Here is a 24,013-nt window from a genome sequence, read left to right on the forward strand (position 1 = left end):
ATGAGCAAGGGTACTATTGTATTGTGAAAAGGGGCTTCTGATACGATTCCAATAAACCCCCTGCTCTGCAGACCCCCACAACCACCAAGCCAGGGTTGCAAAGAGGCCCTTGTTCCCATCAACAAGGGGACAAGATACTTTGCTAGGGGGGGGTACCCCTGCCCCATGTTTACGGTGGCATGTGGCCTGGTATGAGGAGGGGAGGTTGTAACTTACGCTTGGGGACCTCAGGCCATTATTTTAAATTTTGGTTTTTGGCACTGGGTCCCCACCACGCTGTTTTTTTTTTTTCTTTTAAAGAGTGTTCGGCCTCTTTAGTTTACATTTGCCTGTCAGCCAGCAATCTCCAGCTAAAAGCTGAAGGATCACTGGTTGTTAGGATCACTGGTTGTTAGGATCACTGGTTGTTAGGATCACTGGTTGTTAGGATCCTGATCACCAGCTTCCCTGAGTTGGAACTTTCACATTTGTCAGTCGTAGGAATAGTGCTGATAAATGTTTCAACTTTTAATTCATACATTTGTTAAATAGTGAGCAGCTAGACCACAAGACAATTAATGAATATATAGATTTTTGTTTTTGAGTGCATTGACTTTAAAGTGGAAAAGAAAATTAAGTTCTGTTAGATCACTACAGACTGGCCCCTTCTGCAGGTATAACAAACACATGAAAGTATACCTAAAGACAAAACCTGTTTTTACTTTTGGATAGAGTGGAGATGGATTAGAACACCTGTCAGTTTTTTTTCTTTGCTGCCTGTGTCCCCGCTAAGGAGATTCACCCTCTCAACTTGTCCTGTTTACCATCATTGAAAGGGAAAGTAAAGGAAAACCCCAAATTTTCAATTCCAGAAAAGTAACAGAGGGGAATCTTCTAATGGGGACACTAGTTCTGGTGACCTGGGGGCCCCCAAGGAATTCCCTTAAGCTATAGGGATTTCCTTTCAGTTCCTGTTTGGTAATGGGACAGGAAGTGAAGGGAAATCTCCGCAATGTGACACAGATGGTGAAAAGAACAAAAAAAAAAAAAATCTGACAGGGGTTATAACCCTTCCTTGCTCTACACAAAATGGAAGGAAAAAAAAAAATGCCTCTCTCTTCTGGTGCTCCTGAGGCCCAGTATAACCTGTTTGGATGTACAGACTGGATTTGTATTACAGCTTTCCATTTCCTCTTGGAGAAATTTACTGAAGTTACTGTAATTTTGATATTTGCACTAAACATTTGTAACGCTTCTAAAATGTTACACTAACAAAAATGTATTTGATAAAAATAAGCACTTATACTGCTTAAAAATTCGGTAATAAGCGGTCTTACCCTGCTCTGCACATGTTTAGTTGCTCTCTAATTTTCGGCACTGTGCCAAAAATGTAGCGGCCCATCTGCTGACAGCCTAAAGATTTACTACTGCTCAGCGGTTGTGGGATTCAGCAAAATGATAGCCTTCAGCAAGAAGAAACAGGAGCAGTTTTCAAGACATGTAGACATACTATATGCACATGTATTTTTGCTTGATCTCTCTTGTTCTTTTTCTCTCAAAAGAGAAAGATACATATACAGAATGTTACTAACCCCTTGTACAATGTTTTTGTTACTATTACGACTGATTTATTCTCATTTAATTTGCAAAACGTGCCCAACAGTGAATGTCCTACATAGCAGAAGATTACTTTCAGACTTTGCAACTCACCATTTGTATTCTATTATGTGAGACAGAACGTGTGTCTTCTCAAGCTCCCTACCCCCAGTCACTTCATTGTTGAGATCACAATTGGGAGAAGATAGCTGAGCGGAGAAGAGTGAAAAGCTTGTTCATGTGCTTGACCAGTGCCTCCCCATACAGGAACACAGAGAATGCAATGATTCGTGGGACTTGCAGTTTCCTATTAGCTCAGCAAACTACAGTCTCACATGATATTGCCAGAAGGAAGCAGGAAGAAAAGCTTTGAATGCATTTTCTTACATAAACTAAGAATATGAGGGATACCAGAATACAGACATAAGCAAATTTTACCAAAAAATGATTATGTGCATTAGGACTGTAAATATGTTAATCATGATATTTGAAGGAATTAAGATTTTTAGTGCTGAAGCTGAACTTACTACTTTAACATTTTACACTTTCTGACACTACCCATCGAATCAAATTGTGCTAGAGCAATTATGGATTGTGATAGGTAATCCATAATGTACAATTAATAGCCAAGCATACAATTATTCTAAGTGTAAGTAAATCCGAAACGTCTCCTACAAGAAGGTTTTCTTAAGTCACCACTTCTAGCAAAAGGAAAAAAAGGACACAGAGGCAATAGAGGGTTTATTACCCTATAGATGTAAAACAATTACTCTCAAATTTTTCACGAGTAGTGTTCGCAACTGATTCAGAAGGCTTATTTTGCAAAAAAGTTATTTTAACAAAGTGGACACAATCTTAAACAAAGGTCCAGAAGGTTATTGGGAAGCCATAAGCTTCTTAATGTTGGAGTAGGGATATTCAGAAGTAAACACACCAAATATAAATATCTGTATACACTCAAAAAACAAACAGGCTTACTTTCATGTCAAACTGTTGATTAAAGTCGACCTATGTCGATGTAGAAAAAAAAAAACAAGCTATTGGATGTTCAAGATACCTTACAGATATTGGACAATCTTTTCCAGATCCTGTTATATGACCCTACATTCTAATGCCTAATGGGCAACTGCAGACCCTGCAGGCCACCCAACTGGTTTTAGCTGAATTATTTCCACTGGTCTTTAGGGTGGCCATTCCCGTTTTAGGAGAATGCTCAGATGAACAAGCCAAAAGAAACACAAGAAAGGTTACATTTTTGTCCACCTTTACATGCAGGTCAAGCTGTCCACCAAATGTGACAGTTACAGGGGCAGAGACAAACGGGTATAGTAATGGATTCTTAGAAAGGTGATTCTTTTTTTTATATGGTTTTAATATTTGCTCTTCAGTGAAAAAAATGATGCTGCAATAAATGCTTATGTGTTGCTTTTGTTAAATTCCACCTAAAATTCTACACTCTCCACAGTTTGGCAACACTGCAGTGATTTCATTGTAGAACAGAGAACATCATCAGTCTGTTGCAGGAAGTAGAAAGTCAACATATCTACTGGCAGGATCAACAGGTCATTGAAATATGTTCTAGTAGGACTCAGAAAATCAAAAACAAAAAGTGATGTGTTAATGCTACTGACAGACTGCAGCATATGTGTCAGTGTCGCTTTTGACAATAATACTACTTTAACGCTATATATGAAAATTAATACCATACTCAGATTTGGAAGTGGTTTCCTAAAAAATACAAGTGCAAGCAAAACAATACATCAGTGAAACTAAACCCACCTGGCTTCAGAAGTCCATTGCGTAAAGGCAGGTTAGTATGGTCATTACACACTTCCATTTGCTTGTTCTGACCTTGTATATCTGCTTGCAGCTTTGCTACGCAAACAGAGGAAATGGAGGAAATAAAATGAACAAAAATAAAATGATGGAAAAACAAAAAAAAAAAAAAAAGACAGACAATAAACTGCTACACAGATTTCACCTTGAGAACATGTTAGCTTAAAATGAAAAACTCCAGTTTTGTAAAAGAAAAAAAAAAATAATCTGAAAATTGCCACACAAGCTACCTTAATGTATTAAATATCCCTTTCTATAAACAATAATACTTAGTTTACGGATGGGAGAAACCGCAATTATCATGCATTTGCTCTTGCAAATATCTCACTGCTTTTCCCACAGGTCTACACAGGGTTTCAAGTCAAATTACAGCAGTTCCTGCAACTTCCATTAAGGTACAGTATTATCTATCAGCATGTTTAGGGAATTTAAAGGAGGAATCCAGGAGACACAATTAGAAAGGACAGTAGGAGGTCCAGCTCATTACTTAAACCCAAGAATGATCCTCCTACCTCTGGTGTGAGGATACCCAATATGTATTGCATAATAAGAGCTTACATATGTACATCCAGCCTAGTATGGTGTACGTATGTGCATGTTGGGAGCTTCTAAGGTTGCGAAACATGGATCAAATTTGGTCGGTTCAGCAGGGACCAGTTGAATTTCAAACCATGCATCTACCAATAGACTTGTGTACAACCACCCTGTCGGATTTTCCCCACTCGATCAATGCAGCAGGCTATAGCCTGCAATGCTGATCAGTGTATTCTGATGGCAAAAAGTCTCCCCGCTGTCAGAATACAAGAACTTAGTGGAAGGATTACCCCGTCGACCTCGAATGTGTGGAAGGGAGAAGGTCAGTTTTTCATTCAACCCTAGTTGTACGAAAAAAAAAGGTGACTAAATGTATGGGCTTCCTTAAAGTGTTACTAACCCACAACAGTAAAATCAGTCTGTATATGCAGTAAAGCATGCTTGTTATACTCGCTGTGGAACCTAAGGGGTTAATCCTCTGCATGGTGTAAAAAGGATGTTTGATCCTGTCTTCTCTGATCCTCCCCTTCTACTGTCCCCAATCCATCTGCTAATAGAACAGAGTCTTTGGAGCAAGTCTGCACATGCTCAGTTAGGTGTGTATTGCTAGATTTTTTTTTTTCTTTGGGAGGGTGCATGTGATCGGCCCATAACCAATTAGTGCTGTTCAAAAAGAGGATCGGGGTCCTGCAGTCTCATAGGACAATCAGGGGAGAATGAAAGCTACAAGGTTTAACCAGTGCTCTGCTAGACACTGATAAAAGACACAAGACAGCTTCATACTACTGATGAGAAAAGGTATTTAGCAGTTTATATTTACTCAAATAATTAAATTTTCATATTCTGTGTACTGTGGGAGATCAGATATAGTGAATGCAGGGTCCTGGGTTTAGTGACACTTTAAGATGGCTCCACAGTAATGTGTGAAAACCCACTAATCCTCGTGTTACCCACATCTGCACTGGAATTCTGAAGTTTAAAACCAGGATGCATTTACAGTTGAGCACTTCCAAAATTCTGTATAGGGGAAAGCTGTGAACAATTTCACATATTGCCCACTGTTTTCCACCCTGCATCACCCTGACATTATCTACAGGTTCACAGCTTTACAGCTCCAGCATCTCTCAAAAAAAGACCACCACAGAAGTACAAGCAATTATGACATTATGCTTACTTAAAAGCCCAACTTTAGGTATTTTTTTTTTTTTTTAAATTAGCACATTCATACATTTCATGAGAAAAAATCCAGAGTGCCGATTATGCCCATCCATCTCCATTTATAGAAGTTGTACTATAGCTTCCATTAATGTAATGCAACCAGTGAATGGAGGTGGCAGACGATTCATACCCTCTCCCATCATCCTATGAATGGAGGAGGGGGTGGAAAGGGTGGGGCATAGCCAGCATTCTTGATGACTGCACATGACAGGTCCAGTGCACATACTAACTCCCCCAGAACAGGAAGATTAAGGCTGCTGTGGTATGGGGAGGCAGGGGACGACAGATTCCAACTAGGACAGCCAACATAAGGGACAATTCTCATTAAATGTATGTACAGTCCCTTGTGGTGTAGGGGGAAAAAAAAAATACCTTAAAAACGTAGGCTAAAAAAAAAAAAAAAGAAGAAGGAGAAGAATGGCAAAAGCCCTTTTACGTGGGTCAAAGGTGCACTTATTTCTGCACACTTGTGACCCAAATTTAGCTGAAAGCTGGCTTTAGTCTGCTGTCAAGCTGATGTCACAGTGCCAGTCCAGGCTCTGCAGGGATCTGGACTTTAAAGTCTGATCTGGCCAGATACCTGAGCAGCAACTGGCTTGGCCTCTTCACGCACCACTGAGAGTCTGAGCTGGCTGTTCCCACCCCTGCACAGCACAGGGCTCCAGTGAGCACTGGAGGGGTACAGCAGAGAGCCGGTGACTGACCGCCACCACCCTCTGCGATCAGAGGTCTTTGATCATTCAGTTCTCAGTGTAGAGCTGGCAGGGGACAGCTGCAGCATCAATGCTGCGTCCATATAGAGGAGTACATGTGCTTTTTTTTAAATTCTGCATTTCTCTTTAAAGGTGTACTTTTAAATTATATTTCCTGGAGCTTCCTTTTAGGGCTTATTGATAAATCCATACATTAAGCATATGAGCTTAGTAGGAAGACAATCTTAGCACGCATTACTAGTGTTTAAACAAACGCAACAGGAAAGTATAAGACACTAGAATCTGTAATAAGGTTACGAAACATCCTTGCAATGCATTTTGAGAGGTTTTTGCATTTTCAACTCAACAAAACTGGAGTTTCACGTTATAAAAACAGCAGTAAAACTATACTTTTCCTTTCCGGAGGTGGACAAGAATAGAAGTTTCTATTAATTCTATTTTTTTATTTCTATATCAAAATGAAAATATGCAAACTGTAGATTTTAGCTGTCAAAAATAAAGCTGGCTATACACTAGTACATTTTCAAAATTAATGTTTGTGCAAATATTCATACGTAAATTCTGTACATTCAATGACAAATGTCAATTAAAAGTACTTGCTTTTAACATTCACAACTGACAGAAATTTGTTCAAGAACATTTTTTAATATTGTGCCTTAAAAATTTTCTTGTCACTGTGGTCAAAAACTAATATTGATTTCACCCCAGTAATGATTGGAAAGTGGAATGAACTTTTTTAAAATTAAAAACTTTGAACGAAATTCTACTAGAGTATAGCCAACTTTAGGGTTGACTTGACGTCCATTGATTCACATTACAACAGCAGATTTACTTGTGTTTCAACAAGAATCAGACAGACATGATAGTCAATGCAGAGACCACGTTTAAGTATTATGAAGGGCACAATACCATGTAATAAAGGGCAAATAGAGGCAAAAACAAATTATGTGTTTATTTTATGCCTGAGTGCACTAAGTAGCTTGTTCTAGTTTTTCCCAGAACTTACACAATGATGGACATTTTTTGGGGGAACTAGAAGGGGTCTTAAGACTATGTCTACTGAATGAGGACATGCAGTCATCACATATCTACCATCCCATCAAAGACTTCCAAATATCTGTTTTTTCATTTACAAACTAACCCACTGTAGAAGTCAATATTTCTCTAAATAGTAGGCAGACTGCCCTATGCCAAGTACTAACAGCATAAAGGGAAACCATACTTTATTTTAAGTGAGGTTTATCCTGTTATTTTATGAATTGTAAACATTTATAGATTAGCTATTGTAACTACTTCAGAAAGCCACATACATCCCTCATTCAGCCCCATGGAGTGATCAAAAGAAATTAATAGACTCCCACAGCATTGCATTTACACAGGCAAAGCACCTGCGGCTGTCCAAATACGTCTACCTGACCTTGGCTTAGTGTCAAGAGATCCCTGAATTTTCCACTTCTTAATAAGTGATTGAACAGTACTGACTGGCATATTCACCCATTTGGGTGATTTCTGTTATGATTTAAAAAGAAGCCAAACAACTATGAGAATAAATTGGTTCATATGATCACTATCCTTAAAGTGGTTGCAAAGTCACATCTAATAAATCCTTTGAACCTATCTATTTTTGGTTCATGTTAAGTTCAGTGTGTGTGTGTGTGTGTGTTTTTTTTTTTTTTGTAAATGAAATGTCTAAAGTACCTTTTTACACAGTACTGTTGTGCAATCACGAGGTCTCCCTCCCAATCTAAGCAAGTACCGTGGGAGGAGCTTAGATTCCCTTTAACAAAGAGGAGGGGAGGAACAGCTACAAGAGAATAGGAACTCAATGAAGGCAAGAGGGGTGGGGTAAGCAGGAGATCGGCTTCACACCACAGACTACAGAAATGACAGGGAGGAAGAAAGAGGGAGATGTAATCATGCTGAAGACACAGCAGGATGACAGAGGAACGTATACCTATGACACTATCATGGATTTGCAGCTATGATTAGTGTGGTCAGTTTGCAGAGGGAAACACAAGAACAGGCAGGATCAACCAGGTATTGTACAACATGGAAAGAGACAAATTACACTGCAAAAGAACTATGCTATATAGTCAGGTCCATAAATATTGGGACATCGGCACAATTCTAACATTTTTGGCTCTATACACCACCACAATGGATTTGAAATGAAACAAACAAGATGTGCTTTAACTGCAGACTGTCAGCTTTAATTTGAGGGTATTTGCATCCAAATCAGGTGAACGGTGTAGGAATTACAACAGTTTGCATATGTGCCTCCCACTTGTTAAGGGACCAAAAGTAATGGGACAATTGGCTTCTCAGCTGTTCCACGGCCAGGTGTGTGTTATTCCCTCATTATCCCAATTACAATGAGCAGATAAAAGGTCCAGAGTTCATTTCAAGTGTGCCATTTGCATTTGGAATCTGTTGCTGTCAACTCTCAAGATGAGATCCAAAGAGCTGTCACTATCAGTGAAGCAAGCCATCATTAGGCTGAAAAAACAAAACAACCCCATCAGAGAGATAGCAAAAACATTAGGCGTGGCCAAAACAACGGTTTGGAGCATTCTTAAAAAGAAGGAACGCACCAGTGGGCTCAGCAACACCAAAAGACCCGGAAGACCACAGAAAACAACTGTGGTGGATGACCGAAGAATTCTTTCCCTGGTGAAGAAAACACCCTTCACAATAGTTGGCCAGATCAAGAACACTCTCCAGGAGGTAGGTGTATGTGTGTCAAAGTCAACAATCAAGAGAAGACTTCTCCAGAGTGAATACAGAGGGTTCACCACAAGATGTAAACCATTGGTGAGCCTCAAAAACAGGAAGGCCAGATTAGAGTTTGCCAAACGACATCTAAAAAAGCCTTCACAGTTCTGGAACAACATCCTATGGACAGAGGAGATCAAGATCAACTTGTACCAGAGTGATGGGAAGAGAAGAGTATGGAGAAGAAAAGGAACTGCTCGTGATCCTAAGCATACCACCTCATCAGTGATGCATGGTGGTGGTAGTGTCATGGTGTGGGCATGTATGGCTGCCAATGGAACTGGTTCTCTTGTATTTATTGATTATGTGACTGCTGACAAAAGCAGCAGGATGAATTCTGAAGTGTTTCGGGCAATATCTGCTCATATTCAGCCAAATGCTTCAGAACTCATTGGACGCCGCTTTACAGTGCAGATGGACAATGACCCAAAGCATACTGCAAAAGCAACCAAAGAGTTTTTTAAGGGAAAGAAGTGGAATGTTATGCAATGGCCAAGTCAATCACCTGACCTGAATCCGATTGAGCATGCATTTCACTTGCTGAAGACAAAACTGAAGGGGAAATGCCCCAAGAACAACAGGAACTGAAGACCGTTGCAGTAGAGGCCTGGCAGAGCATCACCAGGGATGAAACCCAGTGTCTGGTGATGTCTATGCGTTCCAGACTTCAGGCTGTAATTGACTGCAAAGGATTTGCAACCAAGTATTAAAAAGTGAAAGTTTGATTTATGATTATTATTCTGTCCCATTACTTTTGGTCCCTTAACAAGTGGGAGGCATGTATGCAAACTGTTGTAATCCCTACACCGTTCACCTGATTTGGATGTAAATACCCTCAAATTAAAGCTGACAGTCTGCAGTTAAAGCACATCTTGTTCGTTTCATTTCAAATCCATTGTGGTGGTGTATAGAGCCAAAAATGTTAGAATTGTGCCGATGTCCCAATATTTATGGACCTGATTGTATATCATGCCTTAAAAAGGAACAGTAGCATTTTCTTTTTTTACAACCACTTTAAAATAATTTGTTTGGCACGATCAATCATATTTTCAACATCAAATGTCAAAATTTCACGATTTCTGCCAGGGTAACTTTTGAGCACAACTGTGTTTGCAGATGCATCACTGTTCTTGACATAGGCCCACATATTTAAAAACACAGAGTTCCAAAATAAGGACGTCTATTTGACACAGACAGGAGCCATACTTTGTGCCTCTTGCATCCATAACAGAATAACATGATAAAATTAGATTAAATAGATCTATAATACTCTCTGGCACAATGATCTCATGTGATCATCATATGTACATATGCAGCAATCGTTCTACACAGAAGAAAATTGCGCCAGCAAATGGGGTCAAAATGCAGTCTTGCCAATATTAAAATGGTTGTACAAACTCGAGGTTTTATACCTTCATGCATTCTATGCATGAAGGTAAAAAAACCTCTCTGCAGCATCTCCCCCAGCCTCCCCAATACTTATGTAAAAGACCCCTCTCAATCCAGTGATGTACACTGGAGTCTTGGCTATCCGGAGACCCCCTCTCCTCATTGGCTAAGAGGACAGTGGGAGCCATTGGCTCCCGCTGCTGTCAATCACAGCCTATGAGAAGAAAGAGGGGCCGGGGCCGAGCTGCAGCTCCGTGTGTGAATGGACACATGGAGCATGGGCTGGGGAGTGCGCATGCTCAGGTGCCCCCATAGCTAGCCGCTTGCGGTGTGGGCACCCAACGGAAGGGAGGGGCCAGGAGCACCAGAGGGGGTACCTGAGCAGAGGAGGATCCTAGCTGCTCTGTGCAAAACCATTGCACACTGCAGGAAGTATAGACAGGATTATTTAAAAAAAAAAAAAGTAAGCTTTTAGATTCACTTTAAATTGGCATGGTCATAAAGTTACCGTGGTGTAAACATGAAAGTCCAGCAATCCTACCGAATGCAAGTTTTCTTTTAAAATGGTTAAATTGATCAGTAATAAAGAAAACATCTAAAACAAAATAAATATTTTAAAAGTTCAGTCATACAATGCAAAAGATTCATCTCAGTTATTACTATTTTTGTACTACTAGATGTTAATGTGTGTTTACACTTGCATTTATCTACATGTATCTTTCACACTAATGGTCCAATTGAGTCCACCTGTCAGTTTTTCAGGCGGATCCGATCGGATCATCCATAGACTACTAAGGACCTTCAGGTGTCCGCTTCTGGCATCCAGTCCTGTACACCAAAAACAGACAGACTGGGATCTGTTCCGCATCCATCCGGCAGATCGGATGACAGTTGGGCGGAAACGGACAGGCAGTCCTCTTTCCATCTGACTGCCCCATAGGAAAAAGCAGGCTGTGTCTGTGTCCGCTATGTAGGAACGGAGCAGACACAGACCTGTCATACTCTTGCTCAGCGGGGATCAGCAGAGAGATCCCCTGCTGAGCAAACGTATCCATTCGCCGATCTGCCCAGTCTAAAAAGGGGCCTTTAAGCTATACTGCTGTACGATAACTGATACGCTACATAACATACTACCAAGCAATAACACATCACCTCACAGTATTGAACGCTCAACCACCGGCTCACAAGTTTCCTTTTCAGATGGCTCTCAGGAGCCTATTACAAGATGTTCAGAATTATCTATAGTATAACATCCTGTGCAAACAAAAAAAAAACAAAAAAAAAACACCACACTCAAACAAAAATACAGCGTACATTAATGAAAGAAAAAAAAAGTGCATTTAAAATTTTTGTTGTATTAAAGTGGTTTTAAATCCTTACATATACCCGGTGCAGTGACAAGCCTAAGGTAATACACAGAAGTGAAGCAAATACTCCTACATGACACAAATAATGATGCAGCACAACTAAAACAGTGTCTCTTGATTAAATAAGCCCCATATGACAAAAAAAGTCCTTAAATATGTATGCCAACCACCAGCAAGATTTACATATCACAGTCTTCTTCAAAGGATCACCCACGTGTCACATGCATCACCCAATGAACCATATGCACACACCTCCTGGATTGGAATTTAATGAATAATCAAGGTCAAAACGCACTTTTGCCCCTCTAGGACGATACTCCAACTTGCTCCCACATACAAATTTAAGGACTTTTTTGGTTTCATCATTTGGGACTTGTTTACTTAAGAGAGCTTATAGTTGCACTGCATTATTATTTGTGTCATATCTTAGAGGGGTAGAGTGAAAACGCCTAACAGTGCTGGGCAGCAACTAAGAATTCACAGATTTGTGAGCATGATGATTTGCTTGTGTACATTAGGTTTCATATCACAGATAGTTTATGGTACTTTGCTTTAATAGGGACTGTGCCGATTGTCTTTTGCTTTCAAAATCCCCCTTTATAATTTGTACCCGTTTATCTGTAGCCCTGTCTTCTGCACACTCTCCCAAAACACACATTTTACACAGCATTTCTGAGCAGCAGAAAGCAGAGAGCAGGGATCTGATGTTACACACTGCAGTGATACAGCACAGAGCGGTGTGAAATCTGAAAGCTGACTGAAGGGAAGGGACACCTTCGCCATCAGACTCCTGGAGAATAACACAAAGCTGAGTCACCTGCCTTTTGCTGGGGGAAAGTTGGCTGTCTCCCGGGAGGCTGAGGTGTCAGCTTAGAGCCGGTCCACATATGTGAATTGGATGCATTTTTAACCACATAAAATTCACATAACACGTGAAATAACATTGGTTTCTATTGCACCTGTTATGCGGTACAATCAGAGTACAGACTTGAAAAAGAGTCCCGTCAGTTTTCTGAGCAGTGCGGTCCAGCTCACGTGAAAATTCAGGCTCACTGATCTCTATAGGAATGCTTCTGAATCCCAGATGTCATCAGATGTGAACAGGATAAAATCCTGACCCGATCCTGATCTAAACCTGTCCCAAACCACTGAAGAACTACTTTGTCATTTAGCTGTGAAAACAAAGCTACAATTCCCACCGTACATGTGAGTTTTATCCGTGACTCATGTAGACAACAGAGAAAAACCTTAATTGATGCTTTGGATTCAGGCTAGTACACACTATATAGGGATGTGCTTTGTTCTCTTTTCAGGTCTGGAGGTTTACAACCAATTAAAAGCTTGCAACGCACTATAAAACTGAGTGAATAGTGTGTGTATTGGACGGGCTACTGTAAACTATTGCCCCATGTCCCAGGTTCATACAGAGGTGCGGTCCTTTTGTTACCAAGCTTAAGGAAGTAAACAATGGACTAAAACTGTGGTGACATCACCGCACTTGTATTCCACTGAGATTTAGGAATCCCTCTGCAGTGAAAAGATCTGTGAATCAATAGCATAATTGAACAGGCAGAGCAACAAACAGCTGTCCTAAATTAAAAAAAACAAAAAAACAAAAAGCAGGGTGCTCCAGGTAGAAGCACCCAGGACTCAGGTAAGTGGGTAGCAGTTTGAGTGTGGGGGAATGTTACCATGTTTCCTGTTGCACCCTAAATAAGGGTGGAAACAGAAACATGATCTAAAAAATTGACTTTTCTTTTTTCAGCGTATCTAAAGTCAAAATTTTAAATCAATATTCAATTACACAAATTATTTCTAGCCTACTCCTATTATTCTGAACAATCTTGAAATTTGTAAACTTACTTTATGAAGATCATCATACATTTACTTCCTTGAATTCTGTGACACGTAATCACTATGCCCATGAGTGGGCACTGCTGTCTCTGAGGTGCTGAAAGAAGGAGTTTGAGGAGGCAAAGCCAGTACAGGAATCACTGATTGCAGGCAGCAAGGTATCATGGGGCAATTGAAAGTAAAGAGCAAAGAAGTTGCAAAGCATGCAGGGAATCTAGGAAGTTGTGGAAAGAGATGGCCTGCAGACAGGCAAGAACTCACAACATAAGAGATTTTTCAAATAAAGCTTATACTGGATTGTCAAAAATAACGATTGCTTGCATTATTACAGTTCTGTTGTTGTTTACGAAAGAGTATGTTGTGACCATAGACATCCTTTAAGAAGAGACTGCTGGACCTGGATACAGACCTCACCTAAGGAATGCCATACAATTAATTCAGTATATTACCTATAGTTTTCTGCACATTAATCTTCCACGCCATGTCTAGCACACCCCCACTTTTTCTATTTAGAAGTGTTTCAAAGTAATGTTTAGGGAGCTGTGAACTACAAAAGCATATGTATCTCTATCATCAGTTTGATGTAGATGGTATCTGTAACGAAAAGCCTGAAACTTTTAAAAACAAGCAATTGTTTTGTAGACACAATCAAATGTTTCCATCTACTGTGCTTGAAATTACAAAAAGGTTTTGGGTGTTTTTTTTGCTTTTAAAATTAGCGATTTTAGATAGGGGAATTGGAAGCAAATATAAAGAGGCTAGCTGATTTTTATTTAAAATTATTTAAAGCAAAACTCCAGGCAAACTTTTTTTTTTTTTTTTATTAAAAACTGATGTGTAAAAAAAAAAAAAAAAAAAAAAAAAGTTAGCTCTCATGATGTGTATGCCACTGTAAGATTCACTGGAAGTTCTTTAATATTAAAATTCCTATTCATATTTTATAGCATACAGTGGATATAAAAAGTCTACACACCCCTGTTAAAATGTCAGGTTTCTGTGATGTAAAACAATTAGACAAAGATAAATCATTTCAGAACTTTTAACTTTGCCAACCTATAACGTGACCGATAAACTGTACAACTCAATTGAAAAACAAACTGAAATCTTTTTTTTTTGGGGGGGGGGGGGGGGGTGTAAACATAGAAAACTAAAATATTGTGGTTGCATAAGTGTACACACCCTCTTATAACTGGGGATGTAGATGTGTTTAGAATTAAGCAATCACATTCAAAAACAAGTTAAATAGGAGTCAGTACACACCTGCCATCATTCAAAGTGCCTCTGATTAACCACAAATAAAGTTCAGCTGTTCTTAGTAGGTCTTTCCTGACATTTTCTTAGGTCGCATCCTACAGCAAGAGCCATGGTCCGCAGAGAGCTTCCAAAGCATCAGAGGAATCTCATTGTTAAAAGGCATCAGTCAGGAGAAGGGTATAAAAGAATTTCCAAGGCATAAGGTATACCATGGAACACAGTGAAGATAGTCATCATCAAGTGGGGAAAGTATGGTGTAACAGTGATATTATCAAGAACTGGACATCCCTCCAAAATTGATGAAAGAACAAGAAGAAAACTGGTGTGTAAGGCTGCCAAGAGGCCTACAGCAACATTAAAAGGAGCTGCAGGAATATCTGGCAAGTACTGGCTGTGTGGTACATGTGACAACAATCTCCCAAATTCTTCATATGTCTGGGCTATGGGGTAGAGTGGCAAGACGGAAGCCTTTTCTTACGAAGAAAAACATCCAAGCCTGACTAAATTTTGCAAAAACACATCTAAAGTCTTCCAAAAGCATGTGGTAAATTGTGTTATGATCTCATGAAACCAAAGTTGAACTTTTTGGCCATAAACTCCAAAAGATATGTTTGGTGCAAAAACAACACTGCACATCACAAAAAAAAAAACACCATACCCACAGTGAAGCATGGTGGTGGCAGCATCATGCTTTGGAGCGGTTTTTCTTCAGCTGGAACTGGGGCCTTACTCAAGGAAGAGGGAATTATGAACAGTTCCAAATACCAGTCAATATTAGCACAAAACTTTCAGGCCTCTGCTAGAAAGCTAAACATGAAGGGGATCGTCATCTTTCAGCACGACAATAAAAGATCTAAAAATCGAATGGTAGGTGTATTGTAACACTAAGACAGGATAACAACAAAAAAATTCTAAAGAAATGCATGTCTAAACAAATTATGCACTGATTTGCATGTTCATGAGGGAAGTATTTGATCCCTTTCACAAAACATGACTTAGTACTTGGTGGCAAATCCCTTGTTGGCAATCACAGAGGTCAGAGGTTTCCTGTAGTTGGTTACCAGGTTTGCACACATCTCGGGAGGAATTTTGGCCCACTCCACTTGGCAGATCCTCTACAAGTCACTAAGGTTTGGTGGCTGACGTTTTCCAACTCGAACTTTCAGCTCCCTCCACAGATTTTCAATGCCCTGGCTTAGGGAAGAAGCTTCTCACCCAAGATTTGAAGGTACATTGCCTGTCCATCGTCCCTTTGATGCGGTGCAGTTGTCCTGTCCCCTTTGAAGAAAAACATCCCCAAAGCAGAATGTTTCCACCACCATGTTTGACAGTTGGGAGGGTGTTCTTGGGGTCATAGGCAGCATTCCTTCTCCTTCAAACATGGCAAGTTGAGTTGATGCCGAAGAGCTTGATTTTGGTCTCATCTAACCACAACACTTTCAACCAGTCCTCCTCTGCATCATTCAGATGTTCAGTAGAAAACTTCAGGCTGGCCTGGACATGTGCTTTCTTGAGCAGAGGGACCTTGCGGGCACTGCAGGATTTCAATCCTTGTCGGCGTAGTGTGTTACCAATTGTTTTCTTGGTGACTGTGGTCCCAGCTGCCTGGAGATCATTGACAAGATCCTCACATGTAGTTCTGGGATGATTCCTCACTGTTCTCATGATCATTGACACTCCACAAGGTGAGATCTTGCATGGTGCACCAGACCTAGGGAGACTGACAGTTGTTTTGTGTTTCTTCCATTTGCGAATGATTGCACCAACTGTTGTCACCTTCTCACCAAGCTGCTTGGCAATAGTTTGGTAGCCCAGTCCAGCCTTGTGTAGGTCTACAATCTTGTCCCTGACATCCTTGGACAGCTCTTTGCCATGGTGGAGAATTCGGAATCTGATTGTTTGATTGCTCCTGTGGATAGGTGTCTTTCATACAGGTAACAAAATGAGATTAACAGCACTCCCTTTAAGAGACTGCTTCTAATCTTACCTTGTTACCTGTATGAAAGACACCTGGAAGCCAGAAATCCTGCTGAAAGATCGAGGATCAAATACTTATTTCCCTCATGAACATGCAAATCAGTGCATAATTTGTTAGACATGCATTTCTTTTGTTGCTATTCTGTCTCCAAGTGTTACACCTACCATTCGATTTTTAGACTGATCATTGCTTTGTGAGTGGGCAAACATTCAGCAGGGGATCAAATACTTATTTCCATCAGTGTATCAGTGTGTGTGTATATATATATGTATATATATATATATATATATATATATATATATATATATATATATATATATATATATATATACACACATACATATATACACATACATATATACACATACATATATACACATACACATATATATACACACACACACACACACATATATATACACATATACATACACACACACGATCATACACACACACACACACGGTTTATAAAGAGTCCATCCACCCCTAAAATATCAGGTTTCTGTGATGTAAAAAATAAAATGACAAAAGATAAATCATTTCAGAACATTTTCCACCTTTAAACTATACAACAAACTGAAATAATTTAGGTGGAGGGAAGTAAAAAAAAACTAAAATAATAAAATTGTTTGGTATGAGTCTATCAATATGGCACATCTTGACGTGGCAATACTTGCCCACTCTTCCTTGCAAATCTGTCAGATTGCGAGGGCATATCCTGTGCACAGCCCTCTTCAGATCACCCCACAGATTTTCAATTGGATTTAGGTCTGGGCCATTCCAAAACTTTAATCTTCTTCTGGTGAAGCCATTCTTTTGTTGATTTGGATGTAGGCTTTGGGTTGTTGTCATGCTGAAAGGTGAAGTTCCTCTTCATGTTCAGCTTTCTAGCAGAAGCCTGAAGGTTTTGTGCCAATATTGACTGGTATTTGGAAAGGTTTATAATTCCCTCTACCTTGACTAAGGCCCCAGTTCCAGCTGAAGAAAAACATCCCCAAAACATGATGCTGACACCACCATGCTTCACTGTGTGTATGGTGTTCTTTTGGTGATGTGCAGTGTTGTTTTTGTACCAAACATATCTTTTGGCATTATGGCCAAAAAGGTCAAACTTGGTTTCATCAGACCAGAACACATTTTCCCACATGCTTTTTGGAGACTTCAGATGTGTTTTTGCAAAATTTAGCTGGGCTTGGATGTTTTTCTTCGTAAGAAAACGCTTCTGTCTTGCAATTCTACCCCATAGCCCAGACATATGAAGAATATGGGAGATTGTTGTCACATGTACCAAACAACCAGTACTTGCCAGATATGCCTGCTGCTTCTGTAATGATGCTGTAGGCCTCTTGGCAGCCTCTCAGACCAGTTTTCTTCTCGTCTTTTCATCAATTTTGGAGGGACGTCCAGTTCTTGGTAATGTCACTGTTGCGCCATATTTTCTCCACTTGATGACTGTCTTCACTGTGTTCCATGGTATAGCTAATGCCTTGGAAGTTCTTTTGTACCCTTCTAATGACTGATACTTAACAATGAGATCCCTCTAATGCTTTTGAAGCGCTCTGCGGACAATGGCTTTTGCTGTAGGATGCGAGTAAGAAAGTGTCAGGAAAGACCTACTAGAACAGCTGAACTTTATTTGGGGTTAAATCAGAGGCACTTTAAAATGATGGCAGGTGTGTACTGACTCCTATTTAACATGATTTTGAATGTGAGTGCTTAATTCTGAACACCGCTACATTCCCAGTTACAGGAGGGTGTGCACACTTAGGGGGGAGTAAACAAAAAAAAAAAAAAAACACAAAATAATGTGGTTGCATGTAAGATTTCAGTTTGTTTTTCAATTGAGATATACAGTTTACAGGTCACATTAAAAAGGTGGAAAAAGTTCTGAAATTATTTATCTGTCTCAATTTTTACATCACAGAAACCTGACATTTTAACAGGGGTGTGTAGACTTTTTTATAGATATATTTTTTTTATTTTCCCTTCAAATTAAGATTTGTGAAATGATCCTATTGCATGCTACTGAGGGCTCCTTTAGTGCTTTGGGCTTGCGTCAATTCTAAGATCATTCAGAATTCAATGACAGGTACATCTGACCTGCAGTTGACCTCCTGTCTGCTTCAAGCTAGTTCTCCAGTCCCAGAGAAGTGAACAAATGCCTATTGACACGGGCCCTAAAAGGAGCTTTTCACTTTAAACCAAAAATGTGAGCTCTTAATTCAGATACTTCTGTGGAGTAACTCACTCGCATCTCAAGCAACATAGACCAAAGCATTGATGTGCTTCACAAAACAAAGAAAAGGGAGTACTAGGCCCCATTCATACCAGAATGATTTGTAGCTCAAAAGAAATTAATTATACTCAATGGAGATGGGTCACCTGAAGCCAAACACCCGAAGCGCAAACAAGTACTGGTGCTTTTTTTGTTGCTCAAATCGGGAAGATTCGAACATTTTTAAATTCCATAGAAATGAAGGGAAACAAGTGTTTTTGGGGTATTTTTCTACTCAAATAAAAAGCTCGTAAAAATAATAAAATAATAATAAATGAATAAACAGAAATAAAAATCATAATTATGTAATAAACAGCCTAACCAAATAATAATAATGTAATAATTCCTCATATTATTATTGATTTTATTTTTGTTAGGGTTATTTCATTTATTTTTTTTTACTTAGAGGGTTAAGGTTAGAGGTTAATTATGATTTATTATTATATTTTATTCATTTATGATTTGATTATTTTTGTGTATTTACATTTATCACCCTAACAAAATAAATAAAAATGATAATAAGACAATATTAACCATTAACCCTAAACCCAACCCCTAACCTCAAATCTAACACCTTACCCTAACAAATAAATAAAAAACTGATGGAAAGGCTTAAAAAAAATAAAAAAAAAAATTCAAAATGCTTAAGAAACAATACATGAAAAACGTGTGAAACAGAGCAAAAAAAAAAAAAACATTTGCAAAAAATGCTCAAAGAGGCTACGCTTAAGCATGAATCCAGCCTAAGAGTGGGACTACTTACCACTACACAGAAGGCCCTAGATAATAGTGCACTTTAGGTTTAGAATGGAGGACTACCAGTCTTTACTTTTCACATTATAGAAACATCACAAAGCAGCTCCAAAAAATAAGATCTGATAAGCCAAATGTTTTAAAGGTGAAACTGTTTTTTAGACAAAACTATATTTTTTTCAGTGATCAAGAAAACACAGAGCATTAACACTAATTTTAAGGCTTCCAAGATAGATTCCTTGTGTGTGTTATTAGAATAAGCAAGGCATTTGTACAGTGCAAAAGTAGCAAACATCATGCACACTGTTCAGCAAATCCAGCCAGCCTGTCATTTTCTAAAATTTGATGTAAAAAAAAAAAAAAAAAAAAAAAAAAAAAAAAAAACCATAAAAAAGCATTTCTGATATTTGAGCTTTTGGAAGACCACAAAAGATTTGAAGTGAAAACAGCATTTTTCATCATAATACATTTAATACTAAACAGCACATTCTTTAAGGCATACTATAAAAGTAGAATCAACATGTCAGATTGGGGGATTGAAGGGAGGCAGGTTTATTAATCTGATCATCCTCTATATTTATAGTCCCATTCTAATCTAGTCACATTGATTGCTGTTTTTGAAAGCAAATTTCTTCCCATCATCCTATAGCTAAACCAGAGTAGGCAGCTAGAAAATTGCATGTTTACATATGAGCACAATGTTTCTTTTATTTTATACTGTACATTTATGCTCATGACTTCTCAGCACCCCCATATATTGCAGGGTTTGTTTTTTTTTTATTATGTATGGTTTTATGATATTTATTTCAGGTACTTATATAGCGCCATCAATTTACGCAGCTTTTACATATATACTGTATTTTACATTCACATCAGTCCCTAACTCTCAAGGGGCATACAATCTAAGGTCCCTAACTCCCATTCATACATACACATACTAGGGCCAATTTAGACAGGATCCAATTAACCTACCAGCATGTCTTTGGAGTGTGGGAGGAAACCCACGCCGGCACAGGGTGCAAACTCCAGGCAGGTGGTGCCGTGGTTGGGAATGACCCTAGTACTGCCAGGCAGACGTGCTAACCATTTAGCCACTGTGATTTTAACTAAACATATCACTTATTGGTGAAATGCATGATCAAAACTCGTCAGCAGAAGAGGTGAGAATAAATTTAAATAACTAAAAATAGCAGGACAACACTTGTACAACAAAGTTAAGTAATCTAAATGCATAGACTCCCATTAGCTAAAGCTGGCCATAAATGGATTGAAAGTCAGCCAGTTCAGCAGGGACTGGCTGAATTTTGATCCACCTTCTGGCTACGGTGATTGAATCAACTGACTTCTGTTTAACCACCCTGTTCGAAAATTTCCACTTGATCAGTGCTACAGTCCCTACTGTCGGAATACAAAAAGACACAGAGGAGAGGATTCTTGCATCCACATTGCATGTGTGGATGGGGAAATTGAGTCAATTTTTCTCATTCAACCTGCTGAACATAAAAATCTGACTCATTTATGGCCCCTTTGGGGAAAATGTAGTGAGCCAAAAAAAAAAAAAAAATCAATGGAGATGCGTTCAGACTATTTTATATTAGTATTTGTAGCACTAGAAACAATAGGAAATTAAAAGATAAAACAAACATAAGACATGCTGATAGGTTAATTGGCTCCTGTCTAAACTGGCTGTAGTATTCTAAAATATGTATCTAAAGTAGTAACTACTTCTATCATTTCAAAGTAATGTCAGACATAACCTAACAAGGTAAAGGACAACAAAAAACAAACACACACACACACACACACACACACACACACACACACACACACTTGGAGCTCTGAGTGGCCAGTCTTTCACAGCATGTATTGGTTGTCATTGCAATACATACGAAGAAGAGGAAATTAAGAAATTAATCATGGGGCAAACACAGAACAGTTCTTACGATCTTTGAATAAAATGAAAACTTGACTGAAAGAAACTGAAGCCTGCCAGTCCTTTAATGAAAATGCTAGCTGCTTGACAGATCCTCTACCTTCAACCCTTTTTGAATCACTTAACTCAAACCGGTATTCAGACAAGGTGTTCCTACTTCAAACTTTATTTCCAATGATTAGCACTAGTCAGGCAACTATGATTTTCAAAATGGGGTCAGCAACGACAGCCAACATATTTCTCTCAGGAATGGTTTACTAGGGCATTTGTTGTCTAGTAAAAAGGACAGCTTAAATTTTCATACTAAAAAGTCACCTTGTCTTTAGAGACAGAAAAAAGGTAAAAAAAAAAAAAAAAAGTTTTGATTAGGGGTTCAGGAGTTTTCTTAAATTAAACAATTTATATAAGCAAAACAAACAAAATCTTACCTAATAACTGTAACCGATCCTTTGCCATTAGTAGATTTGTTGTCATTTTAGTTTGTAGACGTCGTGCTCTGTCATATTGTTCACCTGCATGCAGAAAACGAACATACATCAAACCATCAGGTTAATGAGCAATTAAAATAGGATTGGGTTCCCACCATGTAAAATAGAGCACTTCAATAATGTAAAATGCAGCGCTAAAATAATGATATAAAATTGTATAAATAAAAGTGACTGGTGATAAGGTCAAGCGCTAAATGGAGCGCTAAATAGTGATATGATGTATTGTCAAAATTATGACAGATATAGTGACATATAAAACGTATAACATAAACGTGACAAGTCCAAATGAACAATAATGATAAAGCAAATAGTGTAATAATATTCTGGTGTCTTGGGATAAGGGTCGTCCTCACACGTAATGCATGGAAATAAGGTGCTCCTCCCTAACGTTTGACAACGTGCTTTCGCACGAAAACGCGTCAGTAGGAGCCTGCCGCGCTGACGTCACTGACCGCCGAGGCCGCATGTTAGCTACCTCGGTTCTAGTACTATCCAGATGCTTTGGAAATTAATGCTTTGAGATACATTTACTGCTGTGCACTTTATACCTTGATTGATCAATGGCTCAATAAATATACTACACTATACCAGCAATTCTTGTTTGGTGGCTGAATTTTTGAGCCATTCAAGGTGGATACCTACCGTTCCTGACACTGTGGATACCTGGTGTAAGTAAAGCAAAAGGAGCAGTCCCTGTATGCTGTGAGGTTCCTAGCTGAGAGGTCTGGAGTTCTTTCCTGTGTGCGTGGTGTACCAGTGGAGCCCCTCATCTCTACCAGTTCCTTGATGACTACCAGTGCCTTTCCGGATATTACATTACATGCGCATTAATATTGTGCGTCCGGTGAGTGCAGTAATACCTCATTTTCCTTACCACGGAAGTCACGAGCACCTTATTTCTATGCATTACGTGTGAGGACGACCCTTATCCCAAGACACCGGAATATTATTACACTCTTTTCTATATCATTATTGTTCATTGGACTGATCACGTTTATGTTATACGTTTATATGTCACTATATCCATCATAATTTTGATACACCATTGTCACTAATTAGCGCTTGACCGTATCACCAGTCACTTTTATTCATACGATTTTATATCATTATTTTAGCGCTGCATTTTACATTATTGACATTTTAAAGGACTTAAGGGTTTATCCCTATGCTAGCTGCTTAAATTACATGAAGCGCTCGCTTATCATAGTCATTATAAAATAGAGCACTTGAAAGACTTTATAACCAATCTATACCGTTAACAGCATTTTATATTCCGCCCACTTTTAACTTTACAATACTGCAGGAAGGTCTGAACTTCGTGGCGCGATACGCATCTATTTGCTTGGGTGATTTTAATATAAAATTCGGCATAGTCATATGGACAGACTTACCCCTCAGAGTGGGAGTCTACTGCCATGCCCACTAGATTTGCCAGACAGAAAATACATTTTCTATGGTGGAAGCCTGGTGATATAAGTATCAAGATAATCTGTTGCTGTTTTTTTTTCCAGCCACATATAATTTCGTGTCTGAAATTGATTTGATTGTCAGTGCATCCTGACTGCCTAAAATCAAGGATATGGAGTATCTGACGTGGATCTAACTAATGCTGCTCAGTTTGTGTGGATACGGAAGGAAAGGCCGTGTCACATCTGTCTGGAACATAGTTCAAAACAACAGCTTGAAACCTACCTGGAACACTTTATAAAAAGACTTCCTTTTATTACATCTATCATCTTGTGATTTTTTTTCATGGTGATTGAGGATACCCTTGCGTATGTCATATTAATTCAGAAAATATTTATCTCCCATTATACATTGCTCAAAAAAAATTAAAGGAACACTTTTTAATCAGCGTATAGCATCAAGTCAAACTCCTGGGATATTGATCTGCTCAGTTAAGTAGCAGAGGAGGTTGTTAATCAGTTTCAGTTGATTTGGTGTTATTAAAATCATCAACAGGTGCGCTAGATGGGCCACAATGAGATGAGCCCCAAAACAGGAATGGTTTTACAGGTGGAGGCCACTGCCATTTTTTTTCCTCCTCATCTTTTGTGACTGTTTTTCACTAGTT

General features: G+C 38.9%; 1 protein-coding gene across 2 annotated transcripts in view; it reads right to left on the minus strand.

Moving 5' to 3' along the window:
* The window catches only part of LOC149429962 (spastin-like), a 77,375-nt gene that overhangs the window by 35,564 nt on the left and 17,798 nt on the right, over nucleotides 1-24,013 (minus strand). The window contains exons 3-4 of one of the 2 annotated variants that reach the window (XM_089666309.1): nucleotides 21,880-21,963; nucleotides 3,355-3,450 (exon numbers count right to left, since the gene is read on the minus strand). In XM_089666309.1, coding sequence (XP_089522435.1) covers nucleotides 3,355-3,450; nucleotides 21,880-21,963 — 180 coding nt within the window. The remainder of the gene's footprint in view (nucleotides 1-3,354; nucleotides 3,451-21,879; nucleotides 21,964-24,013) is intronic. The other variant, XM_089666310.1, reaches the window with a different exon arrangement.

Source organism: Staurois parvus, unplaced genomic scaffold (genome assembly GCF_062004578.1).
Source record: "Staurois parvus isolate SC_StPar_1 unplaced genomic scaffold, SC_StPar_1.0 ptg002678l, whole genome shotgun sequence".
Taxonomy (NCBI): domain Eukaryota; kingdom Metazoa; phylum Chordata; class Amphibia; order Anura; family Ranidae; genus Staurois; species Staurois parvus.